The sequence below is a fragment of the Heloderma suspectum genome, chromosome 3, assembly GCF_057233095.1.
Source record: "Heloderma suspectum isolate Gila_16-S chromosome 3, 16-S_ref, whole genome shotgun sequence".
In the NCBI taxonomy this organism is placed as follows: Eukaryota; Metazoa; Chordata; class Lepidosauria; order Squamata; family Helodermatidae; genus Heloderma; species Heloderma suspectum.
The window spans coordinates 229,325,943-229,346,863 of record NC_139460.1 but is presented as its reverse complement, the minus strand read 5'-3'; the positions used below and the strand labels follow the sequence as shown (position 1 = coordinate 229,346,863).

The 20,921-nt window shown below is 45.6% G+C and overlaps 1 protein-coding gene across 7 annotated transcripts in view; it reads left to right on the top strand.

Annotated features, from left to right (window-relative positions):
- INPP5A (inositol polyphosphate-5-phosphatase A) overlaps positions 1-13,835 on the top strand; it is a 331,577-nt gene extending 317,742 nt beyond the window's left edge. For 2 of the 7 annotated variants that reach the window (XM_084845928.1, XM_084845927.1), the window contains 3 exons: positions 8,499-8,567; positions 11,488-11,575; positions 11,777-13,835. In XM_084845928.1, the coding sequence (XP_084702054.1) occupies positions 8,499-8,567; positions 11,488-11,568 (150 nt within the window). In that variant the 3' untranslated portion in view covers positions 11,569-11,575; positions 11,777-13,835. Of the gene's footprint in view, positions 1-8,498; positions 9,916-11,487; positions 11,576-11,776 lie in introns of those variants that run through there. The other 5 variants (XM_084845924.1, XM_084845923.1, XR_014789433.1 and 2 more) reach the window with 4 other exon arrangements.
- The last annotated feature ends 7,086 nt before the right edge of the window (positions 13,836-20,921 follow it).

Here is a 20,921-nt window from a genome sequence, read left to right as displayed (position 1 = left end):
AGAGAGACCTGAAACTACTAAAAGCTAAGAAACTTAGTTTTGTGTTGTAAGGTTTCTGGTAGGTGTAAATGCGAATATTCTACTAAAGCTTCACCACCACAAGCACCATGCAGTGTAAGATATATCCAATATGCAGCTCAGTAGTCAAGAGACATGCAGTTTATTCAAGACCTTATCATGAGAGGTGCTGAGTATTACCTCCTGTTAAAATTGGAGCCCCCAACAAACATATTGCCTTTTCCCCATGTCCCAGACATCCATTACCAGTTCATGCTAAAACTCCAAATTTTGCAATATGAGTACATTGTGAAAAAAATGTTTTTATGCCAATGTATTTGTATGGTATGCATGTTTGCAGGGGGGGTGTCTCCAGATTTAGGGGTTTCCGGAATCTGGAATGTTTTATCGGTGAGATCTAGACCAGTTGTTAAAATAGCCTAAGTTTAGATTAAACCGGCTATAAATTGAACAAATAAATAAATGCCTACTCTATACCATTTATTTATTTTCAATTTCCTTTTGATACTCAGGCATTCTTAGTAAAATTCAATGATTATTGAATATAAAAGTACTAGTCATAGTTCGTACTCACCTAGTATGGATAATCCAGGACTTTTGAAGATAACTTACAAAAGACATTTCCACTGGGAAGTTAGGTGCTTATTAGGCGTTTCAGTCCTTATTTTAGGGTTATTTGGCAAAGTCCCTGTGGTAAATCATCAAGTTTGATTAAGAGCCATTCTCTGCCCAATTATGTGGTAGCACCATGGAATTCAAACGTTGTTATGTACTCTGATAATAAAATTACCGATAATTTTTTAAAATACAAGGTGCGGGAAGTTTCAATCTCTGAGAGATTTTAAGTGTCTCAGTTACTTAGGAAATTCTTAACTGATCTTGGGTTATCCAGTTATCCTTATCTAAATCTATGCACTGTGGTGCTCTATAGAACTCCACCTCAGCACAATCCTATATATGTAGCACTCCTGCATATTATCCAGTCAGGATGTCAGAGAAATCCACAACAGATTCAAATGAGTTCAGGTTTCTATGAATCCAACCTGCAGATTCCTCAGTGGACCAAATCTTTCCAAGTCATGTGTATTCCACAGACCGTTTTTTTGCTTTTGGGGGGAATTTGTGCTAATGCACATTTGCAAATGAACAAAATTCTCATACAAAAAATCCAAGTCTTGATGAGCGGACAACGGAACAAAAGACACCTGACAATCCACAAAACGCAAACAGAACAAATTCAACAAAATCCGTACATCCCTGATTATCCAGACACTTTGAATGTCCACCAGGCAATTCAAATAAATGAGGTTGAACTGCATTTTAATTAATTAACTTAGAGTTAATTTCCTTTATTTCAGTGTTCCATTCATGAGCCTGATTTGACAGGGCTATGGACACAGCACAGATGCTTTCCAATTATTCGTTTCTGGGTGTTCTTTCTCTCTGCTGTAAGCACATGAAGGTGCATCCTGGGACCTGGCCAAATTATATGCAACAAATGACTAACAGGATGGGGAACAATTATGCTTACCTGATCTTGCCATTGCCATATGGGCTACTTTCCAAGGACAAGCATTTCCATAAAGAGTACTGCACATCCCATTCCCACAGCAATCACCACCCATACACTTTGCCACTGTCTCATTATGCAGGAATTTGCTGCTACGTGCCTCTATTCTGTCTCCAGTGTTGCCGCTTACTACTGTTTAGATGGCAGATGTCTTGCAACAGCAGCAGCAGCAAAGCTGGCCCTTAAGAGTTTTATCAAACCTTTTGATGCAGCATGCATCTCTCGTTGTTTATCCCAATTCTCCATGCTCAATTAAGAACCCCTTTATGTAATGCTCCAACTTGACAATAGCAGGGTGTCTGTGTTATCAACACTGCATTGTTGTCACTGCTTATATTACATAGATTTAAGTGTTAATGTATTTGTCATAGTCTGCATTTTTTGTCTTTCATTTTTGTCTAACCTCCATTTTTACATTTTGTTGCTGCTGCTGCTGCTGTTTTGATTCTGAAATATCCTCCAAAAGTGGGTTATGAACTGGGACATGGTGTTCCCATTCACAAAACCATTCACACCAGAATGGCACTGAAAAGGTCTTTGCCATGTAAATAAGGGTTGTGGTTATGTTCCCATTTTGATGAGATAATAGGGCAAGTAAATGATTCAGGCTTATAATAAAAAAAGTAATTTGCTTGCCTGTTCCAGAGTACGAATTGAACAGTCCAGGACTATAGCCCATTAGCATTGTGGTAGGAGGGCTCAATGCATATGCCAAGTCAGGCATTTCACCCATCCAAAGTGTTCTTAGGGCTGACCCTAAGTAACCCTAACCACATTCATAGAATCATAGAATAGTAGGGTTGGAAGGGGCCTACAAGACCATCAAGTCCAACCCCCTGCTTATTGCAGGAATCCAAGTCAGAGCATCCCTGACAGATGGCTGTTCAGCCTCACCTTGAATGCCTCCACTGTGGGAGAGCCCACTACCTCCCTAGGGAATTGGTTCCATTGTCAAATTGCTCTAACAGTCAGGAAGTTTCCCCTGATGTTCAGCCGGAATCTGGCTTCCTGTAACTTGAGCCCATGATTCCGTGTCCTGCATTCTGGGATGATTGAGAAGAGATCCTGGCCTTCCTCTCTGTGACAACCTTTCAAGTACTTGAAGAGCGCTACCGTATCTCCCCTCAGTCTTCTCTTCTCAAGGCTAAACATGCCCAGTTCTTTCAGTCTCTCCTCACAGGGCTTTGTTTCCAGTCCCCTGATCATCTTTGTTGCCCTCCTCTGAACCCTCTCCAGCTTGTCTGCATCCTTCTTAAAGTGTGGTGCCCAGAACTGGACACAATACTCCAGATGAGGCCTAACCAGTGCTGAGTAGAGGGGAACTAGTACTTCCCGGGCTTTGGAAGCTATGCTTCTATTAATGCAGCCCAAAAGAGCATTTGCCTTTTTTGCAGCCACATCCCATTGTTGGCTCATATTCAGCTTGTGATCTACAACAATTCCAAGATCCTTCTTGCTGTTTTCTGCCCAGCGCTCCAGTCTATCAAGGCCACTTTGAATTTTGTTTCTGTCTTCCAAAGTATTAGCTACCGCGCCCAATTTTGTGTCATCTGCAGATTTGATCAGCATTCCCTGCAACTCCTCCTCCAAGACATTAATAAAAACGTTGAGGAGCACTTGGCCCAGGACTGAGCCCTGCGGTACCCCACTCGTTACCTCTCCCCAGGTTGAGAATATCCCATTGATAAGCACTCTTTGAGTCTGATTCTGTAGCCAGCTGTGGATCCACCTGATCATTGTTTCATCTGGCCCACTTTAAGCTAGTTTGTTCATCAGGATATCATGGGGCACTTTGTCGAAAGCTTTGCTTGTGCATTGCCAGGGCTGGGCAATGCTGGCCTAAGAAGCAATCCTGTTGTTAGCCCTGCTCACGTGATGATCTGCCTTCTTCATGCACTACCACAGCAGCTCCCTGCTGCTGTTGGTAATATGAATCAGGACTTGTTTCTTTATTGCTGCTATGCAGTGTTGGTTGCAAGCGTTGTAATCGCCACTATAATTTGGATCACTCTGCCATTATGTTTCCTGAAGTCAAGTAAATGCGCCTTTGAAGCAGTACAAGAGGCCTTATTTCCTTTCCTTCTTCCCATTGTTTTTTTTATTTTAAGTAATCAAAAAGCACTACTTTTAAGCCTTTTTCATAGGTCAGCAGCTGTGGTACAAGAGCTGCTCTGTCGTGGCTGCCCCTATGCCACCTTGGTAGCAAATGAAAGAAGGTAGTAGGCTGAAGACCCTGTAACTTCTTATGCCAGGGTTGGGCAATGCTGGCCTAAGAAGCAATTCTGTTGTTATCCCTGCTCATGTGATGATCTGCCGCCTTCATGCACTACCACAGCAGCTCCCTGCTGCTGTTGGTAATATGAATCAGGACTTGTTTCTTTATCATCACACTGTAGTTCTCATCAGCAGCATTTAGCATAAGATTAATATATGTTGCTTAGTTAGGGCACTTGTTTCACACCTGTGAGTTCTATTCTGAATGCTATAACAATTCCTCCCATCATTTCTGTACAACGCCAGAAGAAATCATGTATTATTCTATTCAGGACAAATCTACCAGGATGCTGAAAATGCCCAGATGCAGCAGAACAGCTAATTAAAATCAAGTAATTTTATGGACTAGTGCATAGAGTTTGAACTTAGACTTTTGAGCAAAATTCCACATGTGCCATGTACCTGCTGCATGGCTTTGGATGTTATTGGCAATCCTACACACACTTACCTGGGAATAAGTCCCATGACTGAACTCAATGGAGCTTACTTCTGCATAGGCACGTATAGGATTGCACTGATTGACTTGGTTTGCACATCACAATAAGCCACTGTGGGTTAATTAGCCTGCAGGCCTCTAAGACATGTGCCAGCTGCCATTTTGAATATGCAAGCCACAGCGCGGGCACACTGCAGCTTGTCTTGTCATGCAAACCCCGTCATGGGTTATTTGAGGGTTAAATAACCCTTGGATAACCCTAGAACAACCATGTTTTAGCCCTTAAATAACCCATGGCGCCCAGGTTCACACAACACCACAAGGAGCATCACACTCCTGCCACAGCTTGTATATTCAAAATAGCAGCCAGTGCACGTCTTGGAGCCCCACAGGTTAACTAACCCACGGTGGCTTATCGTGACATGTGACCTAGACCATTCTCTCCCAGCCTCAGTTCCCCATCTGTAAAGTGGGAATAATGGTGACCTACTATCTTGATGTAACAATGAGCAAAATGAAGGTTGTAAAGCCCTTCGCAAATTAAAAAGTGTGCTGTGAATAAACATGGCCTTAAATATTTAGCATTGTTCCGCCACCTGCCCACCCATCCACTGACCCAACATCTTGAAGATGCCCATACTCTAAAATCTGCATATGTTTTAGAATTCTGGGATTGTCTTTTGTGGTAGCCATGTGGAGCTAAGGTACTAAAGCTTTCCTGTGTGTAGCTACAGCTGCTGGTTTAGTCCACTACAGAAAAATCTGGCAAACCTGTAGCTTTCCAATGTTGGGAACTAATTATGTGATATTGGGTAAGTAGGGTAGATACCTTTTTCTGGCTGCACTCCAGTGACTTTAATTCCAGTAGGCCAGGCAGAGCTTTATCATAAAGCTTTTTCCCATTGCTGCATTTGGTAGGAGTTTCACCTGCTAGATTTCTGCAAAGTAGATGGAAAGTTGTTAAAAGCACACAGCAACCCAGCAGGCAAGTCACTGTCTCTTGGCCTCGGTTCCATATCTGTAAAATGGGAGTAACAGTGACCCTATGTCTCAGGTTAATTGATGGGGGCAAACAAAATCGAAAGCACTCTCCCAGTTTTTCAAAGTGCTGTTCAAAAGTGGTAGAAGCAATATTTCAAAAAAGAGATTTTAGCCCTGCAAAATAGGGAGAGAGCTTACCTATGCCCAAATTAGGAGACAGCCCAAGACGCCAGGCTCCACACAGTAGGCCTTACAGATTGTACAGACATGGGGCTGTAAACAGCTTCAGCACAACCTCATTTATCATGCCATGGTCGGTTACCTCCCCAGCATGTTATTTTATGCTTGCTGAGCCCTAACACACCAAAGGTTGCCCGCTGCTCGGGAGTCACAGAACTGCCTGAGAGCATGGTGTAATGAATGCTCAGCTGAGTGGAGCGTGTTTCTGTTCGTGCACTGCTGTAATTTGTTTATCTGTCTAAAGATTATGCACTTGAAAATCCACAATTTGATGCTGCCTTTGTAAATTATCAAGTCGCTTTTGATTAATGTATCTCCACTTCCGATGGCGGTGGCATTATGAGCTTGAAATATTGGAAAGTGTTCATGCATACAATGCAGAAGGTTAGGGTTTTTCGTGTGTGTGTGTGTGTGTGTGTAGATAGATAAAGATTCCTAGGCAGGCATTCTAGAAAACAAATATGACCTTACGCTTCCTTACTGCATTAAAGATAATTCAGTTTTAACTTTATAGTCCCAAATGCGGTCGTTTATATATAAAGTTCTTGCCCAGTCAAACTTGACTTGATTACAGATGAGGAGAAGCTTGACTGTTTTTCATCTGAAATAAATTAGGGTGGGAAACTATTTGCAAGCGCAGCTGCGGTTTTGTGCATGTATGTATGTATGAAAGATCTTGGGAGAAGGGTGTGGGTTCCAGATTTAATTATCTTGCAGTTTAACCAGCCTGAGAAATTGCAAGTCAGTCCCTCTCTTTCTCTTAAGTGATTGCTTTAGCAGGGTCATTATGCTAGGTAAACAAAGCAGACGGTCAGCAATGGTCGATGCAATAGCGAAAGCCATGTCGATTTCGTTATTTGTTTGAAGAGAAGAGGGGAAGAAAAAGGGAATAAAGTGCCAGCATATAATAGAGCAGAAATAGTTCACAGGGTTTGGTGGAAAAAATATTGTTCACTCAGTACTCATTTTGCGGGGTGTGTCTGTGTAAAAATTAAAAAATCCATTTAAATTGATGGCAACACTCCCATTGACTTTAATGTTTCCAGACTTCATTCTGAAGCTGAAATCCTAAGCACAGCTGGTTGAAAGCTAGCTTCAATGAAATCGAAGGGGCTTACTCCCAAATAAATAATTTTAGAAGGGGAATGTCTGGAGGAGGGGAAAAGAAAGTATTCTTCCATAAATGACAACATGTAGCATATTTTTTTCCTTGGTCATTATTTCTATTTCTGTGCAATGACCGGCTCTAATTAGATCTAAGCAGGGTTGACACCAACTCTGGTAATAGGATTAGAGCTGAAAGCATTAATCACTTCATCAGTGTACCTAATCGATAGGGGCATTTAATAGTGAATTTTAAAATACAAGTTTAAAAACTGTGAAGACTGACAAGTGTTTTCAGCATAGACAGCAGGACTGAAAATGGCCCAAGTACATCTGTCAATTTAAGCGTTGTGTAGGAACACTGCTGATTCAGGTTAGCCTGGAAGTAAGTTACACTGAATTCAGTAGGATTTCCTACCACATAAATGTAGTTAGTTTGAGGTGGGTGTTAAAGCATTAATCCTGGCCATGTCTGCTCAGAAGTCAATCCCACTAAGTTCCATGGAATGTACCCCCCAGGTAGGTAGGTACCTTTCAGCACAATCCTATACATGTTTACTCAAGAGTAAATCCCACTTCATTCAACAATGGGTAGTGCACATAAGATTACAGCCTTAGACTGCTTGCTAAAGAGAAACCCACCTTCATTAATGAGGGGGCAGAACCACCTGCATTAAGATCCTGGCATAGTTGTTATAATTGGTTAATTAATTGGCCAGTGAAAACCAAGCAAATTAATTGATTAGCAGCTTCAGTCAGTTGACACCCCCTTACAGAGCATGTGTTAATGACTCTACCCTCCCTGGTGTAAGCGCTTTGACTGTGGATACAATTCAGCCAAAGTTAAGTATTTTGAAGTCCTGTCATTTTTAATGGGAGTTGAACATTCAGCTCATTGAAATGAACAGCACCGAAATGTGCTTGACTTTGACTGAATAGTAGGGTGGCCAGATGCGTATCATATTATTTTCCCACTGAAAAAATTAGAACGATGGCGTCTGCTTTTGGAAACTTTTTCAACTGTAGCCAGTTTCCTCATTTTTAACATTAACAGTGCAATCCTATACATGTCTACTCAGGATATCTGAGACAGTGCCTTCTTCTTGACCAACCTGCCGAGCCACTGAGGTCATCAGAGGGCTTGCTCCTGGTGGTTCCACATGGACCTATGGCCCAGTTGGAGTCCACCAGGAAAAGAGCCTTCAGCATGGTGGCCCCCTTCCTGTGGAACTCCCTGCTTTTGGAGGTCAGGCAGGCGCCAGCGTTGTGTTGCTTTCAGCTCCTCCTGAAGACATTGTTATTTCAAGAGGCCATCCCTGAGTGACCAGCCGCAGTTTATTACATTCAGAATCTGTTCTTTTAAAATGTTTTAATTGTTTTAATTATGGGGTTTTATTCTTTTATCTTGTTGTTCACCATTCCAAAATCTTTGATGTGGAGTGGTATATAAATATTGTAATTAAATAAAAAAATAAAAGTAAGTCCCATTGAGATCAGTGGGGCATATTCTCAGCTAAGTGCGTATAGGATTGTACCCTAAGTATGGCAACACTTCTTACGTGCCTAGTTGGGCATGCACCAGGGGCAGATCTTGCAAACCTTTGCAAATATGTGAATTTGGCACTCACCCAGCTGATTTCTTCCCATTCTTTGGGCTAAAGTAATAATATTTAAGCCAAATAATGGTACCCCAACTCTGAAAGTCAGTGAGACATACTTGTTTTAATGGACCTTATTCCCAGTTATAAATGGGCTTCACCTCTAGCGTTGTGTCACTTACATCTCTGTGCCTTTGATCTTGGTGCAAATGCTTTCCAGAGAATATCAGAACTGGCTAGAGGCCTCTTTTATGGTTTTGTTTTGTTTTCTTCCTAGTCAGAAAATGATGAAAAGCAAGTGGTGTATGACCATATTGGACCAAATGTCTGCATGGGGGACCACAAGGTAACCTTGTTAAGTTCTTATAAGTGGCACACCTGTATGTCTATGGCAGGCCAGAAGATTGCTGGGAGGGTCTTCCTTTGGGATCTGGATGCGCAATGCCCTTACTTCACAAATAGGCTGATTTGGGCCTGTGGCTCTTATTCCACAGTGGGGTGGGGAAGGCTGAGGGTGCTTCCAGACAAGGCTTTGATTGTGCAATTGGCTTGCCTCATTCATGACATTTTACAGGGGAGACGGGGGTCCAGACAATGTCATCTTCCACTTACAGCTAGTGATGGGCATACTTACCCCATGTGCATTTGTTATTTACTCGGAAAATAACAAACTCACCCATGTAGGCTCAGACAAGAGTTCTCCCCCAAAGTGAACTCTAATTCTATGTAAATGAGTTTTGCACATGCACAATTTCACAGTGCATCTTTGGTGCTGTAATGTGAAATTACATAGTGCCTCCTTGGAACCAGAGCTGTGGTGTCAACAATGAGGGAAGCTGCTAAGGAGACTGTAGGACAACTAAAAATGTGGGGGTGGGGAGGCACTGCTGAGTCCTTGTTCTCGCAGAGCCAGAGTGGTGGCAAGGAGGGAAGCAACATTGGATTAGGCAAGGAAAAGGTTAATCCAACCAATGCAGCTCATGCACAGAAATAGCATTGTTTGATACCAAATTTGTAGCCGCCAGTCCCAGCTCATTAAAAAGGTGAGCATTATGAACAGGCGAAGTTCGACCAGCAAGCAGGCTAATTACGAAATTTGACAGCGACACTACTTAGAACACTCCTATGTTTTCCTATTGCTTCTATCTTTTTTTTAACCCCCAAAATGCATTAAGGAGAGAGAGATGGAATAGTGCTAGGAGCTGGCCATCTGGAAGCACACACGCACACCGACTCTTTTAGGAGACACACGGTTACTTAAAGTTCTGTAGAACAAAATGGAACGCCCTTTTCAGTAAACATACACCGGATCAAACTGGAAGAGAGTGGAAGGAAGGAATGATGAACTACCCAATGAGGAGTGATCATAGGGAAGCTGAAACATACATGTAGGAAGAAGGACATGGAAAGCGTTCACTTTTCAGAGTTTCCTGTGGAGTTGAAGGGTGCTTCCAGACAGAGGGCTGCTGGGGCTATCAATTAGAAGGCATTGTACAGCTATTTCTCCTTAATGGATTTTCTGAGGTAAGGAAACATTTGGAAGAAGCACTGGGAAAACATGGCAGGGTTATGAGTGGAAGACAATGTTGTCTCGACCCCCAGTAAAGTGTTCCAGATGATCCAGGGCAATAGTGCAATAATGGATTTTCGGTGGTTAAAAAAAAAAAAGACAGAAGAACCCACTGGAAAGCACAGGAGGGTTACAAATGGAAGACAGCAACATCTGAACCCCCTGTAAAATTCTGTGAATGAAGCAAGGCGATTGCACAATAAAAGCCTCCTCTGAAAGCATCCAAATGGGTGGTGAATTGAGGTGTAAAAGGGGGAGAGAAAGAAAATGAAGATCAGGATGTAAAAGCACATATTTGAAGTTCAGCGCACCCTGGTTGAGGGGGTTCTGGGTATGAAAGCCTTTGCATAGACCCCCTGGCTTTTCTGAAACGGGTATGAAAGCTATTAAAATATTGCTGCCTGCACCACTCAGTGCCTCCCAAGACAACTGCTGGTACTATCCTTTTAAAATCAGAAAGTCAGGACTTACCGTACCAGAAGGGAGACTCCAGAGCCCTTGACATGATGCTCCTTAGCACGAGAGGCCCCATTAATGTTGCTGGAGCATAGAATTTCCCAGTCAAAAGATGCACAAGGCAGCATGCTCTGAGGAAATGAGCAGGCTTTAACTGCCTCAGGAATCCCACTCACCCCAAAACCCAAGCACTTCAGTTTTGTTGGATTGGATGGTGTATTTGGAAGAAACCAGTGGGGAGGGAAACCAAGGTCAGGTGTTCTTTTGGGAGAAGATGCTTCATACACACACACACTCAAAACCATTAATGGATATTTAAGTGTGTGGCCCTAATGACATTAACCTGAAACCATAGGACCTCTAAATGTGTGTGTGTTTTTTAATCCCCCTCCCGTGTTGTGCAGGCTGCATTGAGGATGAAAGGCAGCATTGTATGTTTTGAAACATGTATTACAATAATAATTATTTGAATGGCCAGGACTACTTTTTCTAATTTTTAAACACCAACCAACAGGGAAGCACATGTTTAGGCTGCCATTGTCCTAGGGAAATTTGGGTCCTCCTCCCAGCCACCCCCACCCCCCATTGAGTCTCACATCTGAGTTTGGGGGCCCATCACACTCCTAAGCATACTCACCTGGAAGTAAATTCCATTGCCATCAATGGTACTTTGGCCTGAGTAAATGTTGTTAGGAGCAAGGCAGCTAGTCACCGGGTTAATGCACTTCCTAGGCAAATCTACCCAGAAATAAACCCCATTAAGTTCAATGGAGCTTACTCGCAGGTACTCGCAGCCCAAGCCACATTTACACCAAAAGAAGTCCCACCCCACTGAGTGGGATTTGCTGCCGAAGAGGAGTGGCAGCCGGAGGCTTCAATCCGATGCCCCCTGACTTGCGAGTAAGGCCTAAGGACTACAGTGGGGTTGTCCCCTGAGAAAACAAGCAAAGCTTGGGCAGGCACAAGGGAGAAGTGCCCAGCTTGGGGACAAGAAAGAGGTTGTGTCTGAGGACTTTTTCAGGTGTGTGTGGGGGGGTCCCTACGGGTTCCTACCTGCTACAGCCTGCCCAGAGCTGGCTTTGGTAAGTTGCCCTGTTGCTGCTTTTGATTCCTGGCTGTGTTTGTGATTGTGTGTGTGTGGGGGGGGTGATGCCTAGGGGCAGCTCCACTATCTAACCTTGGTTACTCTCCTCCTCCTTTCGCCCCCCCCTTCATTTTTTTCCTTCCTTCCTTCCTGCAGCCTGTGTTCCTGTCCTTTCGAATAGCCGCTGGGGCAGGTAAACCTATTGCCAATGTGCACAAGTGTTGTGTCGTGCAGTGATGTGGTGGTAAATATCACATTAGATTTTTCTTATCTCCTCTTCCCCCCACCCTTCTCCCCTTTGCTTTCATGTTTTTTCGATGCTCCCTTCCCCCCACCCCCATAGCCTTGTGGGGCTTCTTTCTTTCTTTCTTTCTTTCTTTCTTTCTTTCTTTATTTTTAATCGTTTTAAAACAAAAACAAAACCTGCCAATCAATTCTGCAACAGGAAAAAGATGCCTTCGACATGAGAAGATCTTGCGCGAAAGTTCCTTATAGCAAGGAGGAGGAGGAAGGCCTGAGGTCTATCGTTTAAATCGTGACAGCGCTATTCATCCTTCAAGTCCTGCGTGCCATGTTATTGTTTTTATTATTGTTGTGATTGTTGTTATTATTTTAGGCTGGTGATCACACACTATCTTCTTCAGCGTCTGGGCTTTAGTCCCGAAAAAAAGAATAAGAAAAACTCATACCTCACCGTCTGGTATATTCCTGTGACATCAAATACGGACTTTTTATTTTTATATGGAGATGCGTATATTATGCCACAGACAGTCTGGTTGCCAAAAAAGAAACCCCTTTAGTTTGCCACAGTGTTCTGTGTTTTAGACTTCACTGTGCTTTGTTTTTAATTTGTCAATGTGAAATTATATATAATATATATAATATTCAACATTTAGGACAATTTTCATCACCCTTCTCTAGCTTAAAGCTAGGTTGGGATTTTGTACATTGCTTTGTATAGAAGTCCCGCTGTGATATTGTATGTTGACCAAGATTTATGGTTCCTGTGATTGGGGCGGGGGGGGGGTAGGGTTATAGGGTTGAAGTTGTTGGTTTTGGGGGGGTCATTTTTATAGACTTTTCGTTTTCTCATGTTATTTACTATACTGCCATGTTCCATGGTTTTTGAATCACACAACAGCAGCTGCTTTCTATACATGTATATATTTATATATTTGTATGTGGGTGTGTATAGAAATATATATATACACAGATATAGAAATAATTTATGATTATAAACCGTTTGTCTTTCCTGCTACAAAATAGACTTTTCCAAACTAGGGGTAAAGTCCAGCATAAGTCCTACTTAAACACATTGGAATGAATGGGATTTCCCATTCATTTCAATGCTTCTACTCTAAGTAGGACTTAAGTTGGATTTTACCCTAGCACTGTCTGTACACCCCTTACGTGGCAGTAAATTCTAGTGTGTGTGTGTGTGTGTGTGTGTGTGTGTTTTCCTCCCGTGGGATTTAACTTCCAAAACAAACTAGTTAAGATCCACGTGGGGGAAAAGCTGCCGGCTACTAACACCCAATCGTGAAACACGTTTTCTTTGACTTGAAAGACATTGCGATCAGTGAGACTTGCAGCCCTATTCTGAGCACGTTTATTCTGACGCAAGTGCAAGGGGTTTCCTTGGAAATTGAAGGTTTACTCGGAAGTAGATGTGGTTAAGGTTGCTAGGGAATAAATGGCCCGGAACTCTTTAGAACTTGCCTCAGAGCAAAAAAAAAAAAAAAAAAGCCTAGGATCGGGTTGTGCTTCGGCATACAGCTGGGTGTTTAAGATGCGGGTGTGAGTACGCGAACGTGTGGAGCCAATTGAGACTCGCTTCTGAGGTTTCCTATTTAAGAGCGGGGTAGCCGCAGGGTTTCCTTCGCCACTGTATATAGAGCCAGGACACTTCTCCATCCGCCAACTGTAGTCACGTATTTAAGCAGCAAATTCTGATGCCAAGGACTGTAGCTGAAAACAGTAAGAACACGAGAAAAAACAAACCAGCCCCGCGTCAGGTAGCAATTTTTCACTGTAGCTAAAGGAGAGAGATGGCGCGGGGGGGGGGGGGTGTCTGTAGTTCTTAATGCTGATCGGGAACTCTCCCTCCCCAACCTTTCTGCGCCCACTACCCCACCCCTCGTATTTTTCACTCCCCCCTCCCCCCAGCATTAAAAGGTGATTAGCGAGTCTGTTGATGAAACACAAACGGGGGGCTTTATTGATTTAATTTAGAACACTACCGAGTTCAGGGACCGGGCGATGGCGGCTGCATTTGGATATAAATCACAGGGGGGTGTGGGGAAGTAAAATCCGAGGGAAAAGAGCTGCTGGGTGTATGGCACAGATCAACCCACCAACTGCCGCTGGGCTGGGGGGGTCACTGGAAGTAGATAGATGCCTCCAAGGATGGAGACACGCGGGGATTGGGAGAAAGTTTGTATTTTGCGTGTTCACCTCGAAATGAGCATTCTGGTTCTCAAGCAATAAAACTGATCATGGTGAAATCGGCCGTGTGTGGCTCTCTGTTCCTCCCCCCCCCCTTTTTCTGTCTCTGTGGAGGTGAAACAAATGTTAAAAAGTGGAGAAGCGCCAAGCTGAATTTCTAAGCGGAGAGGAGTTGGCCTGGGGCTTTAAGTGATCTTCGTCCCCCAGAGCCCCTTGCTATAGTACCAGACGCGTGCGTTGGCAGGTGGGCTGGCGAAGAGAAGCATTTTGCACACGCTCAGACGCATGTTCGTCGTGGACACCCTTTCGCAGGCCCCGCAGCTAACCACTTCATCGAGTTAAGTAAAGCCAGGGCTCAAGTAAAGCCTGGCTTAAACAAAGCGGGCAGGATTGCCCTGGTCTCGATTTTGAGCCGCAGGATGCAATTGCCTCCCTAAAGTCATCGCCCCGTTTTCAAGCTGTTACCCACCCCCAAATAAGGCGGTATCCTATTACATACTTACCACTGCTTTCACTGGCTGTACTTGTATAAATGAAATTACCTGTTTAAATTAGGTTTCAAGCCAGCTGCACCGGGGTGCACGTTTATTCGGAAATAACGTCCACTTGTTAATGGGATTCATTCCCAAATCGGCGTGCATTAGATTGCAGTCCAAGGTCCCAGAAGGAAGAAAAGCAAAATCCTAAACACTTTAGGGGGCTGGGGAAGCCCCATTAAAGCCATAAAAACCAAGAGTATTAGAGATTGGGATGGAAATTGCCTTAAATCACACTGTGGCGGCTTACCCGGGCCTGTAGTGGACCATTAAAGTAACTTCGAAAGACTACTTTTAAGGTTGCAACCCCACCCACACTTTGGAGCAAGTCCCCTTGTGCTTACTTCTGAGTATACATCCATACGAGCGGGCTCTAAAACGTTTGGAGCGCGAAGTGATTACGCGGAGATACCGCTTTTTTTTTTATCTTGATTCCTCTCTCTTCCCCCGTTTCTCATTATCAAAGGGTTATTTAATAAATTCTACTGCCTTAGGCTGCAGTCCGATACTCACTTATCTGGGCGTCACGCCTATTTAACTCAGTAGACCTTATCTCTGAGTAGACACGTTACAAGCTTGTAACGCCACGTTACAAAGTAACGTGTTCCACTGAAGGCTACACAGAGATCTTGAATCTAGACTTTAAACGAAAGCGTTGTAGAGACCAGCTGTCCTGTGCGGGGGGAGAGAGACTCCTGCGCAGACGGACCTGCAGAGTCTCCCATGCAGGAAGGGAATTCCAATACATTTGCAAAAGGAAGCAAAAGTTCTGCAAGGGGGGAAGCCAGATGCAAAAGAAGACAGAAGGCACTTCAGAAGCGGGACAAAGTGACGCCTGCTGAAATTCCCCTTTTCTACCCAACTTCATTAAAGGTGCGTCCGGCCACCTTCTCTGCAAGCGCCTCGCTGGCGGCTCCTCCTCAAATTAGGGTCAAGAGCGTATTAAGCGAACGACGCAATGTCAACGAACAGCTGACTCAATAGCGCAATCCTAGACGTGTCGACTGGGGGTAAGACGCAAGTCGCATTGAGTCCAAGGGACTTACTCCCAGGTAAGTCTGTATAGGATTGCAGCCTGAAGTAATTTGAAGCCAGTGGACAGGCTGCTTTGATCTTCAGCGGGGCCCGAACTGCAATTTAGGTTCGTTAGAAACTCCCTCTTTTGTTTGTGGAGCATCGCACACCTGAAAGCTTAAGCCAGGCCTGCAGAGTTTGCGACTAACGAGCCCGGCCCGCCAGCCCTGTGCGACGGCCCACAAGGCCGGGGCGTTGGATAAACGTCCCTCCGATTGTCCCGCCTGCCAAAACGGGGAGTGTCGCGTTCCTGGCAGGCCTCAGTGTACGGCTGCCTTACGGTCACCTGGAGCGGGACACGACCGTTTGGACTATGGTGCCCCCATTACGGACAATCTGTGCTCGGACAGACTGTTGAGCGGCCCATATCTTTAAATTGATGTCCTGGGATTTAAACATCCCCCACCTAAGCCGGCCGCAACATGTTGCGATAGCGAATCTCGCCATTTTTAAAAGCTGTTTGATGCGTGTGGATACGGCCCCTCTTCCACGGCCTCCCAAAGGGCTGCCACTTGCTTCGCTTCCGCGACGCAGCAGCAACCGGCGTTCGCAGACCGCGCCTTCGGCCCGCGCCGCAAACGAACATGTGGGGTGAAGAGAGATTCCGGTTTGGGCGTCCTGAGCCCCCCGCCATCCCGCTCCGGGTTCTAGAATTATGACGTTTGCCTCCCTACCCATTTTCTCCACGCCATGGGTTGTTTCATACCCCTGAATCGCACCCCTGCCCTTTATTCGCCTTTTTCTTCAAAGATCAAGAACCCCAAAACGTGTGCTTCACGTGTGGACCGGCTGTTACACGGAATAAGCTCCGTGGGGACACCAGGCGGGTGGATTTCCATGTCAATTGCTTTCGGATGGCGGAGAAATCCCGCCTCTAACCCCTATCCTCCGGAGTGGGGATGGAGAAGCGACTAATTGCAACCTTCTGCAAAGCTTCCAGAATTCTTTCTTAAAAGACGCTGCTTATGCAGTTCAGCCTAGGCTAGGCACAAACTTTGCAAATCCTTCCCATGGGAATTTGTACTGTAAGCAGCGGCATTCTTAGGATGAAGGGAGTTCAGCAGAATTTACACCCAGGTAAGCGTGCACAGGATTGCAGCCTTAAGCTCAGCATTGCCTGCAGTGAGAAAGGTTTCAGTCCAGTACGCGCTTTTTTGTTGTTGTTCAGTCGTTAAGTCGTGTCCGACTCTTCCTTGGGAATAAGTCCCGCTGGACTGAGTGGAGCCTATTTCTAAGTAAGCATGCATGGGATCAGACTACACGACTAGAGCGGATCTCAGCTAAGACACATGAGCCTTACTCACAAGTGAATTGCCGCTCGCAGCTAAAGATCCTAAGAGTCCGAACCTATAATATTTACACGGAGGGAAGTCCTAGTAAGTGTGCATGAGCGCAACAGGACTGCTACGCAGTTCGGATCTGCCACATACTCAAATAGTCGCAAGATCTCTGTTGCTCTGAAGGCTGGCAGCGGCAACCTTCCGTCTCAGTGAAACCAGTTCGAAGTGAATCTCGCTGGAAGGAGAGGCTTCGAAAGGAGTGCCATCCTAGGCATGTCTACTCAGAAGTCAGTTCCGCTGTATTCAATCGGGTTTCACTCCCTAGAAAGTGTATTTAGGATTGCAGCCTAAAGGCGCTAGGTCAGAAGAGGACGCCAGAGGCTGCCTTCGCGGTTTGTGGTTCGGGCTAAAACTCCGTATTTGCTGCTTTGATTGCCCTGCTGCTCAATCCGCAGCTTGCGTTGAGGTCACTGTCCTTTGGGAAACCTATCTTGCTTTCAAGACCCCTTTGACTTCTGAGAAGTTGTCATCGTCCTCAAGTCGTTCTAAAGCTCCTGAACTGGTTTAGGCCAAACCCCGCCCGGACGAGACCCCCGCCCCACACACACGCGCCCGCGTTTTGGTTTCCTTTCGTCCCTAGACCTGACTATAGTCCCTGCCCGGGAAGCAGCTGTTGTCTGGAGCTCAGGAGACAACAGATAAATTTGGTTTGAATCGCTCATTGCGGATGAAGAGAATGCACGAGTGTCGAAGAGTTCTGTGCGTCTCGGAAGCCGCAGCCTTCCGAACCTTCCGCAAGTAAGGTTTGCTTCGAACACCTAAACACTTTGGGGGAGGGGAGGGAGAAAGTAAGTGTCCCGATTCCTGGGAGCTCAAGCTTCTCTCCTGGAGTTCGCTCAGAGCTGAAACCGCCATCTAACAATCCCAGGCAGAGCTGGGATTGCATAGCTCACTTCCTGAGCCCTCTTTCCCTCCAAGAACGGAGCCTAGTAGGCTGAGGCTCTCCTTGGGGTCTAGCGGGAAGGGAGGCTGGTGGCGATTTCTGCATCTCATGAGGATTCTCGCGGAGGCTAAAACAGCTGAATGACAGCTATTCAACAGGTGCAGCCCTCCCCCAGTCGCTTAATTTCCACGCCAGGAAAAGTTGTACCTGCTGCTTTTTACGCAAGAGGCTGCCATATCCCAGGTCTAGCCCAGTGTTATCTTGTCTGACGGGCAGTAACACTCAATGGTCTCGGGCAAAGGTCCTTCCCATCCTGCTACCTGATCCTTTTAACGCGGGATGCCATGGCCAGAGACGGGCTAAAGCTGGGACCTTCCACGTGCAAAGCGTGTGGTCTGCCACCGAGCTTCCGCGTCCCATTAATGGCAGAAGAACCCTGCCAGAGGGGAAAGGTGGCAACCCTACTTCAGAGTGCGCAGCGTAATTGGCCCTCTTCCATTTTCGTTTTGTTTGCTTGTTTACCAGCGGCAGCGCCCGGCTAGATCGAGCGTCTTCAGCCAGCAATTGCGGCACTGGACGGACGGCTCTGCGTCTTGGGGAATTCTTTTGCAGCCGAGCGTGCCATTCGCTCCCCCCACCCCCTTTAAGTTGGAGCAAGCCATTTGAGGAGGGGGATACCTCGAGCGGCCTGTTCCAACTCTGCCTGAGAGATAGGGGAGAGAGATGGACTCCTGGCTAGGATTGCCAAAAGCAACGGACCATCCATCCTTGAGCGCGGGGAAATTTTTCGCTCTCCCAGAAGGCCTCCAACGCGCACAGCCAGGCTTTCCGGACGGGGCGGCTCCCCACAGTATGTTGTTAATGGTGACGCGTCATAGGGGGAGGCGGAAAATCCTTCGATCTGTTTTAGTAAATCCACATCTAAAGGGATGCCAGACATGCGGGATGTGGTGTGGCTCTTTAATGCAGGAGTTTCTGCTTGGGCCACGCGTTGATGTCCAGGAGCGGACCGCCCACCCAAAGCCGGAATTATCCCTTTGGGATGGATCAGGCCTAACCGACTAGGGGAAGGAGACTGGGTAATTGCAGAGGGTTACGCCTGCAAGCGACAGCGAAAGTTCCATTTAAGTGGAAAGGACTTATAAGAAAGTTTTCCCGCCCTAAACGCATTAATGTATACTCAAGTCAGTGGTTCCAAGTGGTTTTAGGCCTTAGCGTTATATTCTGCAGCTTGATTCGGTAGCAAGTTTCTATTGTTGAAATCGTTAAGATTACTTAAATATAAGTGATTTTAGGACTTGCACCTACCATTGGATTATGACTGACTATAAGAACAACGAGGGAGAGAGAGAGAGAGAATATCATTTTGTACTCCATCCAGTACTTCATTGGAGCTTAGGAACACTAGATTAGAATCTGTTGATAATGCCAGGTTTCAGCACTGGCCATAGGAAAATTCAGTTTCTTGTAATGGGCAGAGTGGCGTAAGTGGGTGCACACTTCCACCAGTACTGTGTAATAATGCTTTGCAAACATATGGGATGAAAGGGGCAGGACCATCTGGTCATGGATGTTATTTCTGGGTAGGGTTGAGCTGCCCTGCTTCTCATTGCAAGGGGACTCCCTGGGACAGGGAGCGCAGCAATAAAGCCTAGCATGGAAGAGGCTTTTGAATAGAAATTCATGGATAAAATAAAAATCGTCTTGGGCTGGATCCAGGCCTAGCCATACTTAGAGTAGACCCATTGAAATCAATGGGGCTTAAGTTAGTCATGAATGAATGACTTCTCATTGGTTTCAGTGAGTCATCCCGTAAGTATGACTAGGTCTGGATCCAAGCCCTTATGTCCCATCCTATGCATAGGAACACAGGGAGCAGAAGGCCACTGGTTCATCTCTAGCTGGGTACGACTAGCTTGGAGTGGCTCTCCAGAATTTTTTAGGAAGGGGTCTTTTCTCATCCTAATCCCAGGGATTGAACCTGGCATCTTTTGCACGCAAAGCATGTCCTCTACCACAGAGCAAAGATCCTTCCCATTGGGCTCAGTGGAATTTACCCCCAATTGAACACGGATAGGACTTCAGCCATAGTCTGGAATGCAGCACTTGTGAAAATGGTGAAAGTGGGAAAGAAAGTAGGAGAGGACCAGTTTTACATCAAAAGTACATTCTAGCCAGCATGGGTTTTAACACCTGAGTTACAAATGCGAAGGATGCAAACATGGGTATTCCATGACAAGGCCACAGTCTGGGTATTTACTTCTTGCAAAAACGTCTGCAACCTACTTAAGAGTCTAGAATAGCCCCCATGGAGCTGCAAGGGACTTCAGTGAAATGACCGGTGAAGGAGTCATGGGTGGGAAACAGGGCTGGACCAAAATATTTTGCTGCCTTGGGCAAAGCACAAGGTGGTGCCAATCCCCTAATTCCATACACAGAACCTGACCGGACTGGCAGTTCAATTGTACTTCAACACTAGCATTGGGGCTGCATCCTGCACCGCATCTGAGGGTAGCAGGCTACCTTAGGGGGTGCCCAGCTTTGTCCTATGCCGCAGGCACCTGTTGCCTCAGGCAGCTGCTTCATTATGCCTAATGGCCCGGCTGGGTCTGGCAGGGAACCTTTCCAGCCCAAGGGCAGAATTCCTTTATGGATTTCACTCTGGAGGCTGCATACCAGTGTGTGGGAGGGGGGGGGATGCAAAGCAAAAAGTAAAGGGTGGGGGCTTTCTCTTCCATACACTTGTATCCATACGCACAGATTGAAACATAGCATGCCCCCACAAACACACTCTCACTCACATCCCATCAAGCCTAATTGTCACACCAGGGGAGGGACACTTATTCTGGATTAACTGATAATGGTGTGATATATACATGCACACGCATGCATGCACGCACGCACATGTGTGTGTGTGTGTGTGTGTGTATGAGATCATCATAGAGATATTTTGTAGAATACGGCCTTGTTTATAAGATCATAAGGGGGAAACTTTAACCCAGAGCAACATACACCCTGGGGACCAAATGCAGCCCTCCATGAGTGTGACCGCACCGGCTGCCACTCCTGTACTGATGAAATTTGGGAAAGCGGCAGCCTCCTCCTCCCCCAGGTGTTTTTTTTTATGCCAAAATTCAGCAGCAAACCACTGTGGAGACTCAAAAGTGCCACATGTCACTTGTTTTCAAGCTAAATGTGGCCCATTTGGGTTTCTGTAGTGGTTTGCTGCGGAATTTGAGTGGCAAATCACACACACACACATACCCTGCTGCCGCTTTTTGCCGCTGCAGGCAGTGTGGCAGCAGGAATTCA